General features: G+C 36.8%; 1 protein-coding gene across 2 annotated transcripts; it reads right to left on the reverse strand.

Moving 5' to 3' along the window:
* Window positions 1-6: 6 nt before the first annotated feature.
* LOC117115415 lies at window positions 7-19,128 on the reverse strand. Of its 2 annotated transcripts, XM_033259191.1 has the most exons (12): window positions 18,962-19,128; window positions 14,575-14,823; window positions 10,799-12,657; window positions 8,806-8,952; window positions 7,957-8,067; window positions 6,741-7,034; window positions 5,879-5,929; window positions 5,225-5,411; window positions 4,375-4,553; window positions 3,294-3,473; window positions 1,176-1,380; window positions 7-410 (listed from the first exon to the last, which is right to left on the reverse strand). In XM_033259191.1, exons 2-12 carry the CDS (start codon window positions 14,795-14,797, stop codon window positions 274-276), a joined length of 3,573 nt encoding a protein of 1,190 aa, XP_033115082.1. In that variant the 5' UTR covers window positions 14,798-14,823; window positions 18,962-19,128; the 3' UTR covers window positions 7-273. The 2 variants fall into 2 exon arrangements, with proteins under 2 accessions (XP_033115082.1, XP_033115083.1); XM_033259192.1 differs by lacking the exons at window positions 14,575-14,823; window positions 18,962-19,128 and adding an exon at window positions 12,787-12,848.
* Between the last annotated feature and the right edge of the window lie 42 nt (window positions 19,129-19,170).

The raw sequence follows: 19,170 nt of genomic DNA on the forward strand, positions 1-19,170 counted from the left end.
AAATGGATGAAATAAAATAAAATAAAAAATAAAAATATCGTTTATAAAACGCAGAAATCTGAAAATTTTGAATATTCTGATTCTCAAACGTTTTGGGTTCTTGTGCAAAATAAGAAATTGCAACAAATAGCAGGTTTTGCTAGAGCCGGTCACATATGATCTAGTCATAGGTTCAAAAAATAAAAATACACAAAACATTTCCTGAATAAAATTGTGTGTTGTACTGTCCATTTGAAGCTTCCCCTTTTAATATACACTCTTAAGTATCAAATATTAGTTGATGTATGGATGGTGCTGTACTACAGGTTGCGGGCGGGGCATATTCAGTCCAAAAATGAGTTGGTTTGCCACAGATGGTTCAGGCTCCCGTGATGGCACGGTACCTCCAGCGCTCTTGCTCGTATCAAATCCTTTAAGAAAAAAAAAATCAATTCAATATGTTGGATGTCTGGGTTTAGTTCAAATCAGGGAAGCATGCTAGGGAAAATTGCTATGGTCTGTTTGTACGAGATTAGCACACATCTTAGCATTAGCAACATCCATGGTAAGAAAGAGAATATCAGAGGCATTAGGTTTCCGTTTCCATAGAATTGCTCACCCCATCGGTGACAGTTGCTGACAGCTGTTGGTGAAGTTTAAACCTGGTTCAACTTTGCTGATTGCGTTGCAGACGAATCCGGGTGCATTGCTAGCTGCCCTGATGCAATCGGGAAGGCATCCAGACTGTCGCCGATAGGGTAAACCATTCTATAGCAACCGAGCTTAACTTGCATAACGTGGCAATGAGCCTAAAGCTACATTTACACAAGACACGATAATGACATGATGACATATCGGCGCATCGTTTATATCCTTCAACAGGGAGCGCATTTTTATTGTGTCATTGTCGTGTCATTATACATGCAGCTTTAGGCAGAACCTGGCCTCGGTGACAACAGCCCTTTGATACCAAAAGGTTGAATGAGGAATGGACAGGTGAGAACATGGCTGGACAACAATACTGGGATACTGGGTTACAATAGGATGTACCCAGTGAAATACATAGAATAAGCGTTGAAATAATAGTTCATCTCAAATTTCAGTTACTTAATATTATTACACTGCTATTATAAAAATGAAACTAACAACAACAATTACATATATCATAAATCGAAATAAATTATTTTATTACTTACCCTTTGCTTGTCTTTCCTCCTGTAGTTGTTTTTGTATTTCTTTAACTGCTCTCTCATCATCCTCTTTGGAGTCGCTCCACAGGGAGCAGGCTTCGCAGGTGGTGCACCCTTGACCAGGGTTTCGGACATGTTGGCAGAAGTGATTATAGTCGATGTTTGGCTTACGGCAGATGTAGCACATCTTAGCACCGCACCGACAAGTAATCTAGAGTAAATTTAGTGGAGGGAAAAAAAATACAAAATTAGTATCACATAGGCATTATAATGTACATTAGGTCAGTTGGCTAAACTTGTGTGTAGCACAGTGTGTAAAAACCTGGTGAACCGTGATAATTCTTTCAAATTTCTGGTCCCTAGTAATCGCTGTTCATATGAGGCCTGCCATCCCAAAACCAGCATACTGTCCCTAAATGTTATACCCTATTCAGACTACACTCTCTTGCGATCGGTTGCGATGTAATCGGTGGTAATCCAAAACTGATTATTCCCGATCGCAATAAACGAACCCATTCAGACCAACACAAGCAAACTTCACATTCTAGGGCCTAGGCCTCCAGTGTCTAGGCCTATGTTGCCTGACCTCAGCCAAACAGTGCCTGTGGAATTTGTTGTGATTCGTTGCGATCAGATTCCGTGGTAATCGTGAGTAATAAAGATTGTAGCACCCAATTGCAACGGGTAACAATTGCGATATCGATTACATATCGACTACTATTGGTGAGCTTTCACACATGATTTTACTTTGCGATTGGGTGTCGCAATTGCTACAACTGATCGCAATGCGATGCTAGTCTGAATGGGGTATTAGACTGAGTAATTAGCATAAGAATGTGCTAATGTATTGTATACTTTAGTACAGAAAAGAATTAATACTTTTACTCATAACTTTGGCAATATTAAGTCGATTCCAGTAAATGACCATCATTTTAAAGCTTATTTATTTATTTATTAAAAATTCGTCACGATATAGATAAATACATATTGACAACTTTTGAAAGAAGTACAGTGGAGAATAAGGATAGTATAATGTAGTATAATGTGGAATGAATAGTATAATGTACAGTATAATGTGGAATAGTATAATGAATAGTATAATGAGGAATGAATAGTATAATGTGGAATGATTAAGCATAATGTGGAGAATAAGGATATATTAAAAGCCAATTTTCTTATTTTGGTCAAAGGTGCTGGTTTTGGAATGGCAAACCTCATATATATACTTAGTGGAGTATGTTTTAAGTCACAAAAAAATATGTAGTTTCCAAGTCACTTGATGTTGGATCAAAACTAAATGGCAAGAAATACACAAACATTATTTTTATTTAAATTTAGCAAACTTTTACCAAAAAAGGTAAACAGGTAAAAGAAAACTGAAATTGAAAAAAAAAAATCTATTATTAAACTGGATACTGCGTCTGAATGTACAAATCAACTATAACTTATTTATATCTTATTTCCAGAAATTATTTTTTCAAACATCATTAAATGAGGGTGGAAAAAAATTTTTCTTACTTAGCAAATATTTTTGCCAAAAACATCAAGAAAAAGGAGAAAATAAAAATAAAATGTTATTGTCGAATGTAAACAGTTTAGTAATTGGATAGTTAAATGCTTTAAATTTATATATATAATTAGGAAGAAATATACATTTCTTATTTTTTGAGATTTCAAAGCAGTGGTAGGCGTAATAAAAATGAATAAAAACTTTTATTTATTTTCTAAAATTTCCATTTTTTTGTGGGGCAGGTTTGCTTATTAATTTTTATTTGAAATCATCACTATTGGCCGATGACAGGCCAATAATGCTAAACAAGGTCTCGCCTAATCTCCCATGCGTTAAGAATTAAATTTATCAACATTTTCACAAGAGTACAAACTGTAAGCTAGGGGGAAGGGCGTGGACAAATTTGTACACTTTTATACATGCATTAAAATGTTGATTCAAAATAACATGCAATATGTATAATAATGGTAAAATTATAATGTAACCATGGATATAATTATTAATTTTTAAGCAACCAAGTACACTTTCAGAGGGGGTACCGAAAAAAAGTACCGTTTGTACACTTGTAAAAATGTAATTGTGAATGACCTCTTAGTAGAGCCATTGGTAACTACCTTATTGCATCCATCACTTTTCATGTAACCTGTCTTGCATCTAAAACAAGTCCTCATCTTTGCATTTGTCATTCTCTCTTCGTACGTTACCCTTAGAGATGTTTCGTCTTTCCTCTCGATTTCGCTGCATGGCAAACCAAAATGGTCCTTCCAACTCTCCTTGCAGTAGCGACAAGATTCCTAAATGAAAAAAAACAAAAACAAAATAATTATTAAATAATTTGTACATGTACATTCTCATGTGCAGCCCTTACACTAAGAATGCCCTACCTCTTGAGATCAAAACCTCATCTTCTATCAGTATCTTAATGAAAAAGTTATCTCTTATCTCTTCTCCATCTCATACTAAGTGTTTTGACACACATGTAATTTTTTTGTTTGTAATTTTACAATTATATTTTATTGTTAATTATCCTCAGAAGTCATTGTACACTTTGAGTAATGCCATTGTCATAGCGCCACTGAACGTTGCATTCTGCTGTGGATATTGGCACTTTACAAATACTTGACTGATTGATTGAAAAGTATGGTTCAATGCAGGGGAGGTGCCAGTGGTGGGCTAGGACTCGGCATCTGGCACCGTTCTCGGTGACACCTCAGCTGCAGCCATGGTGGGGCTAAAATAGAGGTGGTCCATCCTGCAGGAAATGATCGATCACCTGTTGAGGAAATGCTGACATCCCCAATTTTTTTGAGTGTTGAAAATTCAGAATGTTTGCATGTTTTCACTTCTGTACCATTAAGGAGCTTTGAAATTGCGCGATGATGCAACCATATAGCAGATTCACCCATCCATGGAAGTCCTACGTTGTGCAGAGAATGTAGAGAAGTGAATCCATGACCATCCTACATTCTATGCACAACGTAGATTCGAGCCAAATTGCGACAAGGATTCAGCACTCCTTAGTGACGTCATTATGTTCTACGTCATACTACCGTCGTGCAATTAAAAGCACCAAAATGCCTCCGTGAAGGTAACATTGGGCATCATCCCACGCAGCAAAATAAAATATGTTTTTAGAAAGCTCATTAAACCAAAGCCCCTAGGTGTAGTTTTTGCTAACCTGGTACCCACGCATACCTTAAGGCACTCTGGATTCTGACACTTAAATACTTTGTCTTCTGAGTCCATAATGGCAGCAAATTCACAGGATGGACACTTAACAAGATCATCAATACCGGCAAGGTTCAAGGATTCTTCTTTCTGACGGTCTTCGTATTTGGCTATCATATCTTTTGGTAGGCATTTATCAAGCTGACCTGTAAATATGAGTATTCAGAATTGGGTCATAAAATTTTACAAATTTCATGGCAACCTTATAGTACACAATCATGAAAGCATAAATTGATACAATTGTCCTACAAGTGAAAATATTCAAGCTGCCAGAATTTGGTTACAAAATGCAATGAATATCATGATGGAAGTCATACCACAACCATATATGGGCATGACAAAATCATACTGCAACCATATATGGGAATTATGAAGTCATACTGCAACCTACATGGACATGATGATGTCATAGCACAACCATATATGGATATGATGTCATACCACAACCATATATGGGCATGATGAAGTAATACCACAACCATAATGGGCACAATGATGTCATACCACAACCATATATGGGCATGACAAAATCATACTGCAACCATATATTGGAATTATGAAGTCATACTGCAACCTACGTGGACATGATGATGTCATAGCACAACCATATATGGACATGATGTCATACCACAATCATATGTGCATGATGAAGTAATACCACAACCATATATGGGCATGATGATGTCATACCACAACCATATAGGCATGATGTCATACCACAACCATATGGGCATAATGTCATAATAATTAAGCACTATGATCTTAGCTTAATATCAGAGCCGATTATCATTATATTTGGTAAAGATATAATATTTACTTTTTGGAAAGCCAGCTTCACATCCGTCAGTCATACAGGAGAGTTTGAGTTTACCGGAGCCGTATATAGCTTCTTTGGCATAGCTACACATACAAGTGGAGCAGAACAAATGCCCGTCAGAGCACTGGATCATATCTTCAAATGGCACCTCACCATAGCAGCATCCGCACTCGATCAGTTGACCCTCCTAAAGAGACATTGAAACCAGTAATAAAAAGAAAGTACACCCTCCAATGAGACCATTCTAATTCTGAGACCACTTTTATAAAAGAAACAAATAACCATCGTCAATCTTTTAACACAAAGCTAATCCTGTTAAGTGGACACCCAACCTCGAGACCAACTCAAATTTGCATGTTCCAAAGTAGTCTCGAATTGGAGGGCAAAATGTATACCTAAATAAAGGTAGAATGCTTCTGCTTAGTACAGTATGTAATACATTTTGCATTTACAGTATTCTTTAATGCCTGTTAACAATGTAACAATTCAGATCTACCAAAATCTCATTACATAAAAATTTAGGGAAGGAAATTGTAAAAAAAAAAATTACTTAAACATCCTCCTCTTCTCTCCTACCTTCCTTTCCCCAACTACCTCCCTCTACCACTTTTTTTTTCCGCCACCCTCCTCCCCACCTTAACAAATGATTCTTACCTGTTCATATTCTTGTCCATTCAATGTGATTGCAAATTCTCTATCTTTATTCTAATGAAAAAATAAACAATAATGACATAAGCACTGGATATTTGATATGACTGTACCATATTCATCAACACCTTCTTTGCACTTACACATTCTTTATGTATATGTCTCGTCTCAGAGGCAATGTGAACTTAATAGGAAAAATAACAAAACATATCTATTAATTTTTGTTTAACATGTTTACAGATAAAACAGTGGTTGTTTGACACCATCTTCATATCTTGACTTACTCATGTGAAAGAAAGACAAAACATAACAAACATATGTGTTCATATAAAGGGAATCTTTGTTGAGTAGATATCACTGGAGAAATCCCACATCAATCCCAGGTCAAACTGGCTAAACCTTTCACTTAAAAAAAGAAAGTCCTCATTAGAAGGTAATTGTTTGGTAACATTATTATCTATAGGCCAGTGGCCTAAGGATTTAAATAAAGGCAGGCTGAAAATTATGAATGGAATGAATGAAAACATCATTACAGATAAATTAAAATGGAGGTTGTTTCACCATCTGCCTGCCTTGACTTACTACATGCAATGTGAACATATGATAAAACGTAACAAACATATACGTTCATATTCTTTAACAACATCATTACAGATAAAATGTAGGTTGTTTCACCATCTTCCTGTTTTGACTAATAGGCAATATGAAGGAAAGATAACACTGTTCAAACCAAGGTCTTGTGGTGTAGTGGTTATAATGTCCGGTCAACACATGGACGCTTCTAAAGTTTTGGTAACAAGAACAAGAACAGCAGTGCGGCCCTGGGGTCGGAGCTTTGCGCAGACCCAAAAAAACACAAAATACGAACCTCTAATTCTTTCATCACGTGCATCTCATAGAAATCAATCTCATTTTGTAATTCCCTACTGATCTCTCTTGGCATTTGAGAAGAACGACGGCATTTTAGTGTCTTGATTCGCAGGCTTGTGTCCCTCTTTCCTACGGTTAACTTCACTTCGCCCTCGTACGTCATTTTACTGTATAACGATAAACACTCTGAAAGGGTCTTGTGCGCCCGTATTATTTCTTGTATTGATTTTTCAGCCGGCGCAAAGTGGTAGTTGTAGATTTGAAGAATATCTCTCAGAAATTTTGTTGACAACTGAAAAAAAAAGAACATCAAAACTATATTGCCACCTTTAATATGTAAGATATTATTTGATGGCTCCTTTACAAGGCACTTTCTGAGACAATACATCAACATTTAATTGATCCTCAATTAGACAATCTATTTCCCCACAGTCTACTTTTATATTCTGAAAACAGCTTTCTGTTAACATTCAGATAGACAATTACAGAACTTAATTGCACATTGTCAGACAGTTAAATTTTAACCATGTTTTTAGGTCATTATGTAATATGAAACAGTCCAAACGAAGCCCACAGCGAGCAAAGCAGGCCTCATTTCAAAAGTAACTCTCGTTTTTTCATTGATTAGCAGTTGCATATCTAAAAGTCTTAAAACGGGGGTGCTGATAAGGATGCAAAGTTTGAGTGAATTGGATTGGATTTATTCGGCGTAAACACCAAGGACAACCCACAAAAGCCTGCAGTAGACTTATTTCCAGTGGGGTCCTTCTGGTTGTGATTGTGTGGTACACTGGGAGACAATCCCCTAACCTGTTCTGCAGAGTGCACTGCATTCTTTAATGTGTACACAGGCTATACTGCAGACGGGACTAACGGCTTAAACGTCTCATCAGAAAGGCGGTGCGCTATCGTAACTTGCATTTCAGCCCTCTAGCTGAATCACAAGGACAGCAGCGATAGGAATTGAGTGGGGACTTAATGATTACATATGGGGGCGCTAGGTCGCAAAACAAAGTGATATGAGGTGGTTTTCACAATTTCAACGATGTTTTTGCTTTGGAAATTTTCAATTAGGGAGACAATGAAAGTTTTTTGGGGTTCGCTGGACCCCCTAGATACACCACTGTTGATTGGAAAGAAATGTTTTAATGTTTTTTTTATTAACAAACATCTCCTTTTTGTTTTGTTTTGTTTTTTTATTTTGATATTATTACCTTAGAATGTCGAGCTTGCATCACACAGACCACTTGTCTGAGATAATCGAAAGATGGCATCCGACTGAAATCTTTGAAATAATCGGTTTCTTCGGATTGATCCCTTGCTTTCTGTAATGGAAGTTTTAATTTTTTATAATGCACAAACTCAATAATTATGAATTCTACAGTAATCTTCTGTAGTGTGATTAAAGGTTTAGGAATAAGAAATACAGGTTTTACTGGTCCAACTGGCCCTGTTGTTGTAGACAGACAAAAGCATGCCTCTAGGCAGATAATTGATAATAAGAACGACGTCAGGAAATATGTGGGCGTCTCACAAACACATGTGCTGTTCCTCAAACGCAAGTTTGCGTAGGTTTTAACAGTGTTGCTTTGTGGCAAGGGTTTAGCCAGAAAAACGAAATAGGCCGTCCAAAATGGAAGCCAGTGGGCGTGGTACAGAGCCGATGGGCGGGCCACGCCCATCTTTGGGAATCCCCATCGAATATCGGTACGAAAACAATGTACAATCAATCAATAAATGTTGCTTTTATCAAATGTATATAGGATTTAGCTTTAGTTTAATTCAACATTCGATAGATTTGAAGAATATTTGCTAAAGGTAGACCAGGCCCAATATGCTAGGCCGAGCTGATTAGGCCGAGCTGATTAGGCCAAGCTGTCCAAGACGTTTCGGTAAAAGTGGCCGTCCTAGATAATTGTAGACTGTCCAAAAGATGGCCGGACGGCTCGCTGGCTAAGCCTATGCTTTCTGGGACCTTAGCAACAACATCCCATGGGCTGGGCTTAGCGACTGCTGCAAGATTACAGAAACCAGACTTTAGCTCACACGCTTTTTTCACTTGCCTTTGGTACGTCTTTGCTTTGTTTAGGATATGGATTTTCCAGTAGATAATTAACAGCCCTCTGGACCGCAAGCTCGTTATTCACTTCTTTAAATTCTTTTAATTTATTTCGCAAGAATTCCAACTGGATGTCAGGAATTAGGTTCATCTGCAAAACATAAACACAATTGTTAGGTACTTTCTCACAAGTCTACTTTGTGAATAACTTACCTGGATAAACCGACAAATTACCTAATCGTTCTCATACAATGAGAACACCCCTCGAAAAATAATAGAACAGTCAACTCTGGCACCAAGCACAAGCCGCCCAGCAATCATGCAACTTTCTCATTCTTTTTCGAGAAATGAAAGTGGAAAACATAAATGCAATTGTTAGGTACTTCCTCATGAATTTGATCTTTTTAATTATCTATATCATTTTCCATTTTGCGTAATTCATAGTCAAGTTTTACATGACAAATGCCCAAAATCTGTCCATATATGGGTATCCTATGACATCACCACGTGCACAATTGGCATAGTCACACAATTTAATAGTGTGGACAGAGCCTTACAGTATGTTGGAGTGGAGTTGTGGTTTTGGTGATTATGAATTTCCAGTTCCTGGCAAAAAACATATTTATTATTTTTTATTTATTTATTTATTTTATTTATTTAGGCACACAATACATGTGCCAAGGATTGTCAACAGCGAATATATCACTATCCTACTTGTAGGTGACAATCCCTTACACAAGACAAACATACACACACGATGCTTTACACAAACTAAATCTCCAAAAGTCAAATGTGACCCAAGATCATAAAAGGGCTATAAACTCGTCCTCAGGCCAAAATGAGTTCTTGTTATAATGGTGGCATAGAACATATCATTTACTTTAAAACGACAGTTAAATGAACTCAATCAGGTGTCTGGAAGCAAAGTTACGACCGTTTGAATAATTATCATCTTATCAACTTTCTTAAATGAAGTTTTGAGAAAAATGCTTTATTTTTTCGGCAGGTTTCTATTCATTTTTTACCAACTCCCATCCGAAAATGGCTAAATTTACCTTTTACAGTTGGAATTTTAAACTCAAACTTCAGGAATAGTAAGGATAATAGTTATACTTTATTTATTACACAAAATCCCAATTCACACAAAATTCATGTTATAAGCCTATTGATGCTTGTTTCTCAATATAGCGCAGTGCGAGTTTACAGCCCGTTTATGATCTTGGGTCACAAATGACCGAGCAGTTAAGGCACACTCGCCAATGGTTCAGGGGGTAGAGCAAGTCTTCTCGGATAAGGACTATACACCGTAGGCCTAGCGTACACAATTGGCTTAAAATGTGCACTTTAATGAACCCAGTACATCTTTTTAGATGAGTAGGGTGTTACCCCCATGTACTGGTCCATCTCACATCCCCTGTTATTGTTAATAAGTAGGGAGAAGTAAGTTGTAAGAATGCGTACTCCACATCCGTCCCGGGCCGAAGCCTTTGAATATAAAGTTGGCCCTCAATCTAGGAAAAGTGAAGAAGTAAAAAACAAAGGAGCTTCTCAAGGCTCTAATCACAAGGAACTTCTAATTAAGTGTCCTTGATAATCAACTTCAATGAATAGATTACCTTTAGATATTGTGTGGGATAACAGACTTTGCCTATCTCTAATAATTTTAAGTCGATCTTATTTTACATGCCAAACTGTTGTGTTTTCCATTAATTAACAATCTGTAAGTCAAATTTTATCTAAGTTGAAATTTTTTTCAATTCCATTTTGGATTCGACTTAGGCAAGTTAAACTCTACAATTATTTTAAGTATAGGTGGTTTTTTTCCTGGTAGTGTAATTTTATGAATTGAACATATGGGATCCATAACCACCAAGCCATGACTTCAAATAAAAGTTGAGCTCAAGCAAACCAAAGCTTTTCATTATTATTACTATTATTATTGTTATTATTATTATTATTAAAACAAAAATGAAACCATGAGAAATAGTGCAGCTTACCACTTCAACCATTTGTATATCAATAGTCATTTCTCCTGGTAGTTCAACAGCAACTGCCATAAGGTCGTCATTAATGGCCACCGGTTGATTGGCATTTTCCTGGAGATTGGCATGCACCTGTTCATTAACGGCCACCTGGTGATTAGGGTGCACCTGGTTATTAATGGCCACCGGTTGATTGGTATTTGCTGGGTGGTTGGTGTGAACTTGGTTATGAACCTGGTTATTAATGGCCATGTGTTGATTTGCATTTGGATGGAGATGGGTATGCACTGGGTGATTTGGTTGCATCAGGTTATTCATCATTACCTGTAGGTTTCCTGTATGTACCTGGTCAGTATAGACCTCCCGCTGGTCTCTATATGCATTTAGACGGGAGCGCTTTTGGTTATTACAGATCTCTGGTGTCATCTGATTGGTATGCACTTGGTAATTTGGTTGCATCTGGTTATTCATCCTTGCCTGTAGAATATTTTTTCGTACCTGGTCAGCATAGACCGCCCGTTGGTCTCTACATGCATTGAGATGGGAGTGCCCTGGGATTTCAATAATCTTTGGTGTCATGTGATCTGTGCTAACTTGGGCACTGAGATCCACCTGGTGATTAGCAGTATTCACCGGGTCATTAATATTCACCTGATTAATTACATACGATTGTCCGTTTAGATTCACCTGACTGCTGATATGTTCATTGTTACCATTGTCCATCTTTACATTGGTATGCATTGGAATTTCACCATCCACCATGTCATAAGGCTGGTCATCGTTAGTACTGTGCCCCTGGTTACCGAAAGGATTAAGGCCACCTGGATATTTTAAGTTCATAGAATTTGCTCCATCGAACTGACTTTGCATTACATGTGAATTTCTGTCGAATTTCTTAAAAGAAGAATTTTCGCTTTGATTGGATGCTCCAATCATCGTTGTATGTCCAGACGATGCTTGTGGTACATTACCGTGATCTGCCTTCTGCCAATCAAATCTGTGATGTGACGCAGCATTTAATGGTGAATTTTTTGTTTGTTTTGACGAGTCACTGATGGAAGATTTTGACTCATTCAAAATAAAGGAGTGTGCGCTAGCTCCGGTATACCCGCTTGCTCCGGTAAAACTGCTATTGCTGTCAGGATGCCTGGAGACGGTACAAGAGGCAGTAGATGACGATTTCCTGTCGGGAAGACCTTTATACGGGACGTGCATTACAGACTGAAGGCTTGAACTATGGGGTATGAACTCACCACTGCCTTTCGTTCCATGTCTTAAGTCATTTGCTCTATTATTATTGACTTGATTGACCAGAGAAACTGAGCCTGGTGCAAACCTGGTACCAAAGGGTGAGGTAACCTCATATTGACCTGATATTAATTGAGGTTTTGAGTTGAACTGTGAACTCTGTCCTTGAGGTTCATTCTGTTTTCCAAATTGAAAGTCATTTGATTGCGCAACATTGTTTGGCATATGCTCATTGATGTCATCTGCATCTGGACGTTTTACTCTCTTTCTCGGAGGGGTACAATCGGTGCCACTGTTGTTGCTGTCTGATGTCGCTACAGATTCAGTTGTTATCTCCTTCGAGGTACCCGTCTTACCAAAGATAGTCTCCACGTCATACGAAAAATCCCATTCTTTTAATTTTGAATTTGATTCCATGAAACTTTGGTCCTTTTTCGTTTCCGTTTTCCCAATGATATGTTCCACGTCATTCCACAGATCCTGAATATCCGTTGATGGTAAATTAATGCCGGATTGCATGGAATTTTGTGCTTCTCTTTCTTTTAAACCTTCATTTTTTATGGGTAACTTTGTATCTTGCTCATCATTGTCGTTAATCACAATTACATCAGAACAATCTGGCAAGTCTACAATATAAAAAAAAAGATAAAAAGTTAAAATATCTTGTACTGTAGATCAATCCCGTCTGGTGGCCTAGCCTAGCCTGGCCTGGCCTAGCCTACAGCCCAGCCTAGCCTACAGCCCAGCCCACTCACCCGTGTGATTACTCTGAATAAAGAGAGGGTGGCCATGATTCAACATTTCAACCTTTATTGGGTCATCTTCAGGAATGAGTGATTACAAAAAAAAGCTACAATATGCAAATGAGGGGATTAAGCAAGAGACAAACTGAGTGGGTTGGATTAAATATCAGGTAAACAATTTCCAACTCTCTTTATGCTTTGAGACTACAGTTTAATCATGAACCTATTATTAATAGGTCCATGGTTTAATCATGGAGGAAATCTGTTTCCATTGATTAATTTAGGGTTCAAATGATGAATATCTAAGGTTTCCTTAAATAGCAATTGGAACCAGTTAGGTGAAGAACTATCAATTATTAGTTAGATGAAAGCATAGTAGTTAATTATATGAGGCAGTGTTTGCTTATGTGTTACATTCTGTATGTTGGACTTCAACAAACAGAAGTGCAGTTTTAAAAATGGTTAAAATGTGAAAGAGTTGGAATGAATATGTATATGAATATGATGAATAATCTTGATGTCCTCAAGGGAGATAATACATATTACAAATCTAAGATGTAAATCTACAAATTTACATACAGTATTACAAATCTAATATGTAAATCTACAAATTTACATATTACAAATATAATATGTAAATCTACAAATTCAACAGTTTCATGGGCAAGAAAATTGAATGAAAACATAAACCTTTTTTAATAAATGTGTATTATTCTTTACCCTGGGATGCAAATAATAAAAAAACTAGATTTCTCTATGCACTTAAATTCAAACCATAGAGAGGAGCTTAGCTCAGTCAGCTAATCCGGTGGTAGCCACTGTGTGTGCGCTGAACCATGGAGATCTCTAGGTCCCTGGTTCAATTCCCATCGCTGCCTCTCCTTGTGTTTCAGCTGGAGGGCTGAAATACAAGTTACAATTAGCGCACCGTCTTTCGAATGAGACGTTCAAGCCGTTGGTCCCGTGTGCATTTATGGCCATGTGCACGTTAAAGAACGCAGTACACTCTTCGAAAAAGAGTAGGGGATTGTCTCCTGGTGTACTGCCCAATCATCACCAAAAGGACCCCACTGGAAATAAGTCTTCTTCTAGACTTTCGTGGGCTATCCTTTAGTGTTTACACCGAATAAATCCAGTTCCTAGTGTATACACCCATTTTAGGCCTCAAATTTAATGACAGGTCACCAAGGCCAGTGCTTCCAGTATCCTCCTAACAGGCTTGCATGCCCTACAAAAATTACCTCTGCTTGAGTTCAGGCTAGTTTGGCCTTGATCCCCTAAAAATCCAGCAATACATTAGGTGTTATTTTGTGATATACTGCCCTTGATGTCTTTTTTTTTTATATCAATGATACCCTTAATAATTAACTGGTAAAAGTGGCCTTGCCCTAAAAAGCCCAAATTTAAGGCATGTTTCCTTGGGCAAATAGCCCAGGGAATAATTTTTCAAAACATTCTCAGAGAAAAACATCAAATATTGGCTTTGAATTAGGCATACTGTATAGTACTGAAAATTGCCACTGGATTAGAAAGGGGATTTCCCAAGTATAGGCCCACCCCTAAAAATTGGACCCGTTTTGTGTACAAGAGAGTGGGTGGGCTTACCACAGAGAAATTATAGTGGTAGTCATTATACATATTACAAAAAAAAAAGCATTTTATTTAAATAATTATTCATTAATTTGGCATCACTGCCCGGGAGACGCAAACAGGAAACCCACCATTGCCAAAAGGACGTGCAACTACCTTCATAAAGATTAATTTTCACAGAAAATGTGCTTTAACTGCTTTGCGTCTTACCGCTGTCTTCGATGACGACCTGTTCAGGGACGGTATCTCCGGGGAAAGCATCATCATTCGTAAAGAGAAGAGTGTTTACGCATCGCACCACTAACTGCTCGAGGTCCAAAAGGGCAGTAGACTTCATGGTGACATTAATTAATGATTTCAAGGTTTCACTATCGCTCTGCGGAAACATGCTCTCTAACTTACTAAGAGCATCTGACTTCATAGAATCCACCATCTTGAATTAATATAACTATTGACAAGCTGAAAAAGAAAATATTAAATACCATTTACGATGGGTTAATAAAACTCAATTTTATTTTTAGTTGTTTTTCAGGCATGTAGAAAAAAATATTGTGAAAATTATCTTACAAAAATACCTCCACCGCTAAATGTTTGTGTGGAACAATATTTTTTAAATTGTTTTTACTAGCTAATATGGTATTAGTACTTTAATTTTTAATCAGTCTTATCAGAACCTTATTATATTTTGAACTGACTTCTGGCTTTTAGCCTCTTACTGAAATTCTTCTCATCACAGTTTATTGACTATGATTTATGTTATAGTATTCTCTCAGCTTGCCGTAGTTCCACTAAGCTAATAATGGTAATGATTAATATATATGTTATGTGCCATGTCAAATAAAACTAATTTTAATAGAGTACTACAATGTTCAGTGTTTTGTAAACAGAGTCTTGTTTAAAACAGTGTTTTGTAAATATAAAAATGGCATTCGCTGAACAGGAAAGAAGTAAGCAATGCAATGCAGAGCTTGTGGTTAGATTTAACAATACTATCCAGTATCAAGGACTGATATCATAATTGTTTAGAATTTGCAAGTGAATAAACTGTTGAATGGGTTGCTCATGAAAATGGTTTACTGAGTGTAAACTTTCCTTTGGTGGATCTAAAAGGAGCTGTGAAAAACAAAACAAGGATCTTCTTTGATCTCTCATAATATAATAATAATAATAATAATAATAATAATGTTGCCCTGAAATAAGAACAGTATGTTAAACTAAACTTGCGTACAAAAGGTTATGGAAAGCAGCTTCAAGTGAAAACCAATAGACTGAGACCAGACTGTAAAATGTGGTGAAGACAAGCCAAACCAGTCACTCGTGGCAAATCCTGTTTCGGAGTTAATGGAGAAAACATGCTGGAATGTCAAACTTTTCAATTATCTATTTTACTGCACTAAACTAATCTTTATATATCTATACATCATGTTATGCTGTTATTTTCCGCATTTTCAATGTTCAAACAATTTTTAATGATTTAGTGATGGTTTCTGCCTAAGAAATGTCCCGAAATCGAAAACTTTGAAGGGTGATATCTCAAATATTGTTCTTCAAACATCTGTAGGTTTAACTCCTGTAACTTCTTTATGAAATGTCAGATTTAAATTTTTTTTTACCATTTTATAGCTCTCGTTTTACTGTTAAACCCTGTATTAATAACTAAAAAATTGATTTTTGTGACAAGTGACTGGTTTTGGCTTGTCTTTGCCACAAATACGGCTAGCATGGGGAATTAATTGCAAAAATTAGGCCCAGAACTAGAATTCTGTCCATGCCTTTCGAAAAACTAAGGGCTGATTCTCGCACACTTTTTGCAGAAACATACGCTTTGTCCTACATCTTATTAAACTAACCAATGTATTAAGGCAGTAGTTATGATTCTTGGCACCTATTTTCATAGTTCTGCACAAACTTGAGTTGGTTTACGAGATATTCAAGGTTTTTATAACCACTTGTAAAAACTTTTTATCTACTTGGCCTCCAGATTGTAGAACAAGGCCTGCGCAGGGAATGTATCCTCAGTGCAAAAATTTGGCCTAGAAATTCGTCCACACATTACAGAAAATATGGGCTGATTTCCGCATAGATTTTGCCAAAAATTAGGCTTTGACCTTAACTTAAATATATAAACAATGTATAATGCAGTTATTATGATTCTGAGCACCAATTATCCTAGCGGATTTCCACGCAAATTTGAGCTGATTTTTGTGGAATCATCCAGCGATTAAAAAACTTTACAGTGTAGCTTGGCCTTACTAAACACCATTTTGGCTGTGAATCAGTTCACAGCAGAAAATCCGGGGTACAGTGTGTTGTGTGTGTTTTTTTTTCAATTGTCTTTAGTAAAATATACACTATCCTACTTAACAAATAAATAGGCTTTTCATATCAATTACCATTGAGAAATTTAAGCTTGTTGAACTTAAAATTTCACTTGTTTCTTCTTACTACATTATTGTTACTCCCGGCCTAGGCTCCCCTTGGCGAATTGACAAAAATAAAACATGTTTACCTTTCCCATAGTCTTTTCATTATTTTTATGTCAAGATGCATATTTATACTTTTTTTTTCCAAAGATCAAATTTATTTCAAATATCAAAAATATAAACAGGATATCAAATACAAAATACATCGTATAAATTGAGATTGCGAATGATTAATAGGAAACATATAAATTATACTCCTAGGACAAATAGTATTATTATTTATATATTCAAAAGAACAACATGCAATGCCAATGGCGGGGCAGAGCTTCCATGGCCCGAACATCTTGTGGGCCCGATCGTCTTTAAGCAACATCATTTTATGATTGATTGAAAAAACACATCATTAAGAAACATTATACGCTCTGTATGTACCTCATAACTATATCAGATTGTATAGTAAAGCCTGCGCGGAGAATTTATCCTCTGCGCAAAAATTTGGTCTAGAAATCGGTCTTCACATTTTGGAAAATAAGGGTTCCTTTTTATGGATTTTCATCAAAATCTGAGAGGGTCATACAGGGACTTTTTTGAAATCTGGTTAATTTGACACAGAATGACCCCAGTTCTCCATTTGGAAGGGATAAAATTGATGTCTCTTTTGTTTAACACACCGAAGATATCCTGAATCTGAGTATACAATCGTTTTTATTCGTTTCACTTTATCGTGAGTTACAAAAAACATGTTTTTAGTGGATAAAATATTTCAAGTCGGCGATTTAGCCTGACTAAAAAAATCGGCCTGCGGAGGAATCATTTTAGTTGAGGTCGCGTCATTTAGTCATAGTGCTAGTCTAAGTTTATTTTAAGAATACGAAATGACGTCATTTTTAAGTTTTAGCTCGAACTCCGACTAAAGTTTGTTTTAAGAATACCTGGGTTAGTCTTAAAAAGCTATTTCAATGTTTACAAATACATTAATTACAGTATAATAGCAAGATCATACATCATATGTTGTCTACTGCGTCTAGCTAAGGTCTAACGACGCTATCCGCTGCGCAGTGCTCTACTTGTAACTAGCCTACCCTAGGCCGGATTATGACCGGTTGAGCCGCCGACAAGTTGAGCCGCCGGTCATTTCTATGGAACGCCAAGCGCGTCTATCAGTAAATGTAGTGCGTTAATTGCGGCGTATTTCAATTATTATTCGTTCTTGGTACTGTTGTTTGGGATGTATTTCAGTTTATTTACTCAATTATTTCAATTTATTTAATACTCGGTTTTTGCACTGATTTATTAAATATTTTTGGGACTTCAATTTATTTACTTGTTCTTTCTATTGTTTTAATTTAAATTTTGTGAGTATTTGCTCAGTCAGCTTGCCAGATAGTAAAAAAAAATGTACTCCATACATTCTTATCATTTATTATATATAAGTTTAACAAATAGTACAAAAATAAAAATTATATTTGCAATTATACAACTTCATTTATTTTTATAAAAATGTAGTACATAAAATTACATTTTTTTACGATTTTGCAATTATACAACTTCATATATTTTTTATAAAAATGTAGTACATAAAAATATCAAAATTCTAATTTTCAATTACACAATTATACATCACGAACGGCAATACGAGCAAATCAACGACTGACAAGACTGTGGGCTGAATATGTAGCTGGTATCCGGGGGGTTCATTCACTGGATGACATCGGCAACTTGCCGACTACATTCACTGAGAGACGCACTACATTCACTGAGAGACGCGCTTGGCGTTCCATAGAAATTACCGGCGGCTCAACTTGTCGGCGGCTCAACCGGTCATAGATCATTTTTAAATTAGGAATTACAATTATTATACAATAATAGCTTTGTTTGAGTAGGCTGTAGGCCCTATCTATGTTAAAATGATAAATTTAGAACACAATATTGAATCACAATCAAAGTGGGCCTGATAGTCTATACATCATAGGTGGAGGACCGGATCGTTTTGGCCCGATCGACGTCCACACCAGTTAGACCCGATCGTCTTCTCTAGCGTCTAGCCTAGAGCCCCTAGGCCTAGTCTAGGCTAGGAATGTTAATTATTATCAAGTTAATAAGCCTAGCCTAGCCTACCTAGGTCCTAGGCCTAACAACAGGTGTACAGATAACTAATGATGATTTTTACTAACTGTTTAGTGATAAAACAGGTTAAGGATCCCAGCTTATAAAGAACACCAAGCCATCCATGCAAAATGGTCTGGTTGACCACCAGTTGACCGCCCGCCCAAATTTTCTTCTAGGATTTCTCATAAATCATCATAAGTCTCGTCGTCGTCGTGTGATGTGAAGTGAAGGTTGTTGTTGAACGCCCTCAGACGCATGAGTTGTCTTGACATGT

The sequence above is a fragment of the Anneissia japonica genome, unplaced genomic scaffold (genome assembly GCF_011630105.1).
Source record: "Anneissia japonica isolate Jap-2015-1 unplaced genomic scaffold, ASM1163010v1 scaffold287704_len1198815_cov201, whole genome shotgun sequence".
Classification (NCBI taxonomy): Eukaryota; Metazoa; Echinodermata; class Crinoidea; order Comatulida; family Comatulidae; genus Anneissia; species Anneissia japonica.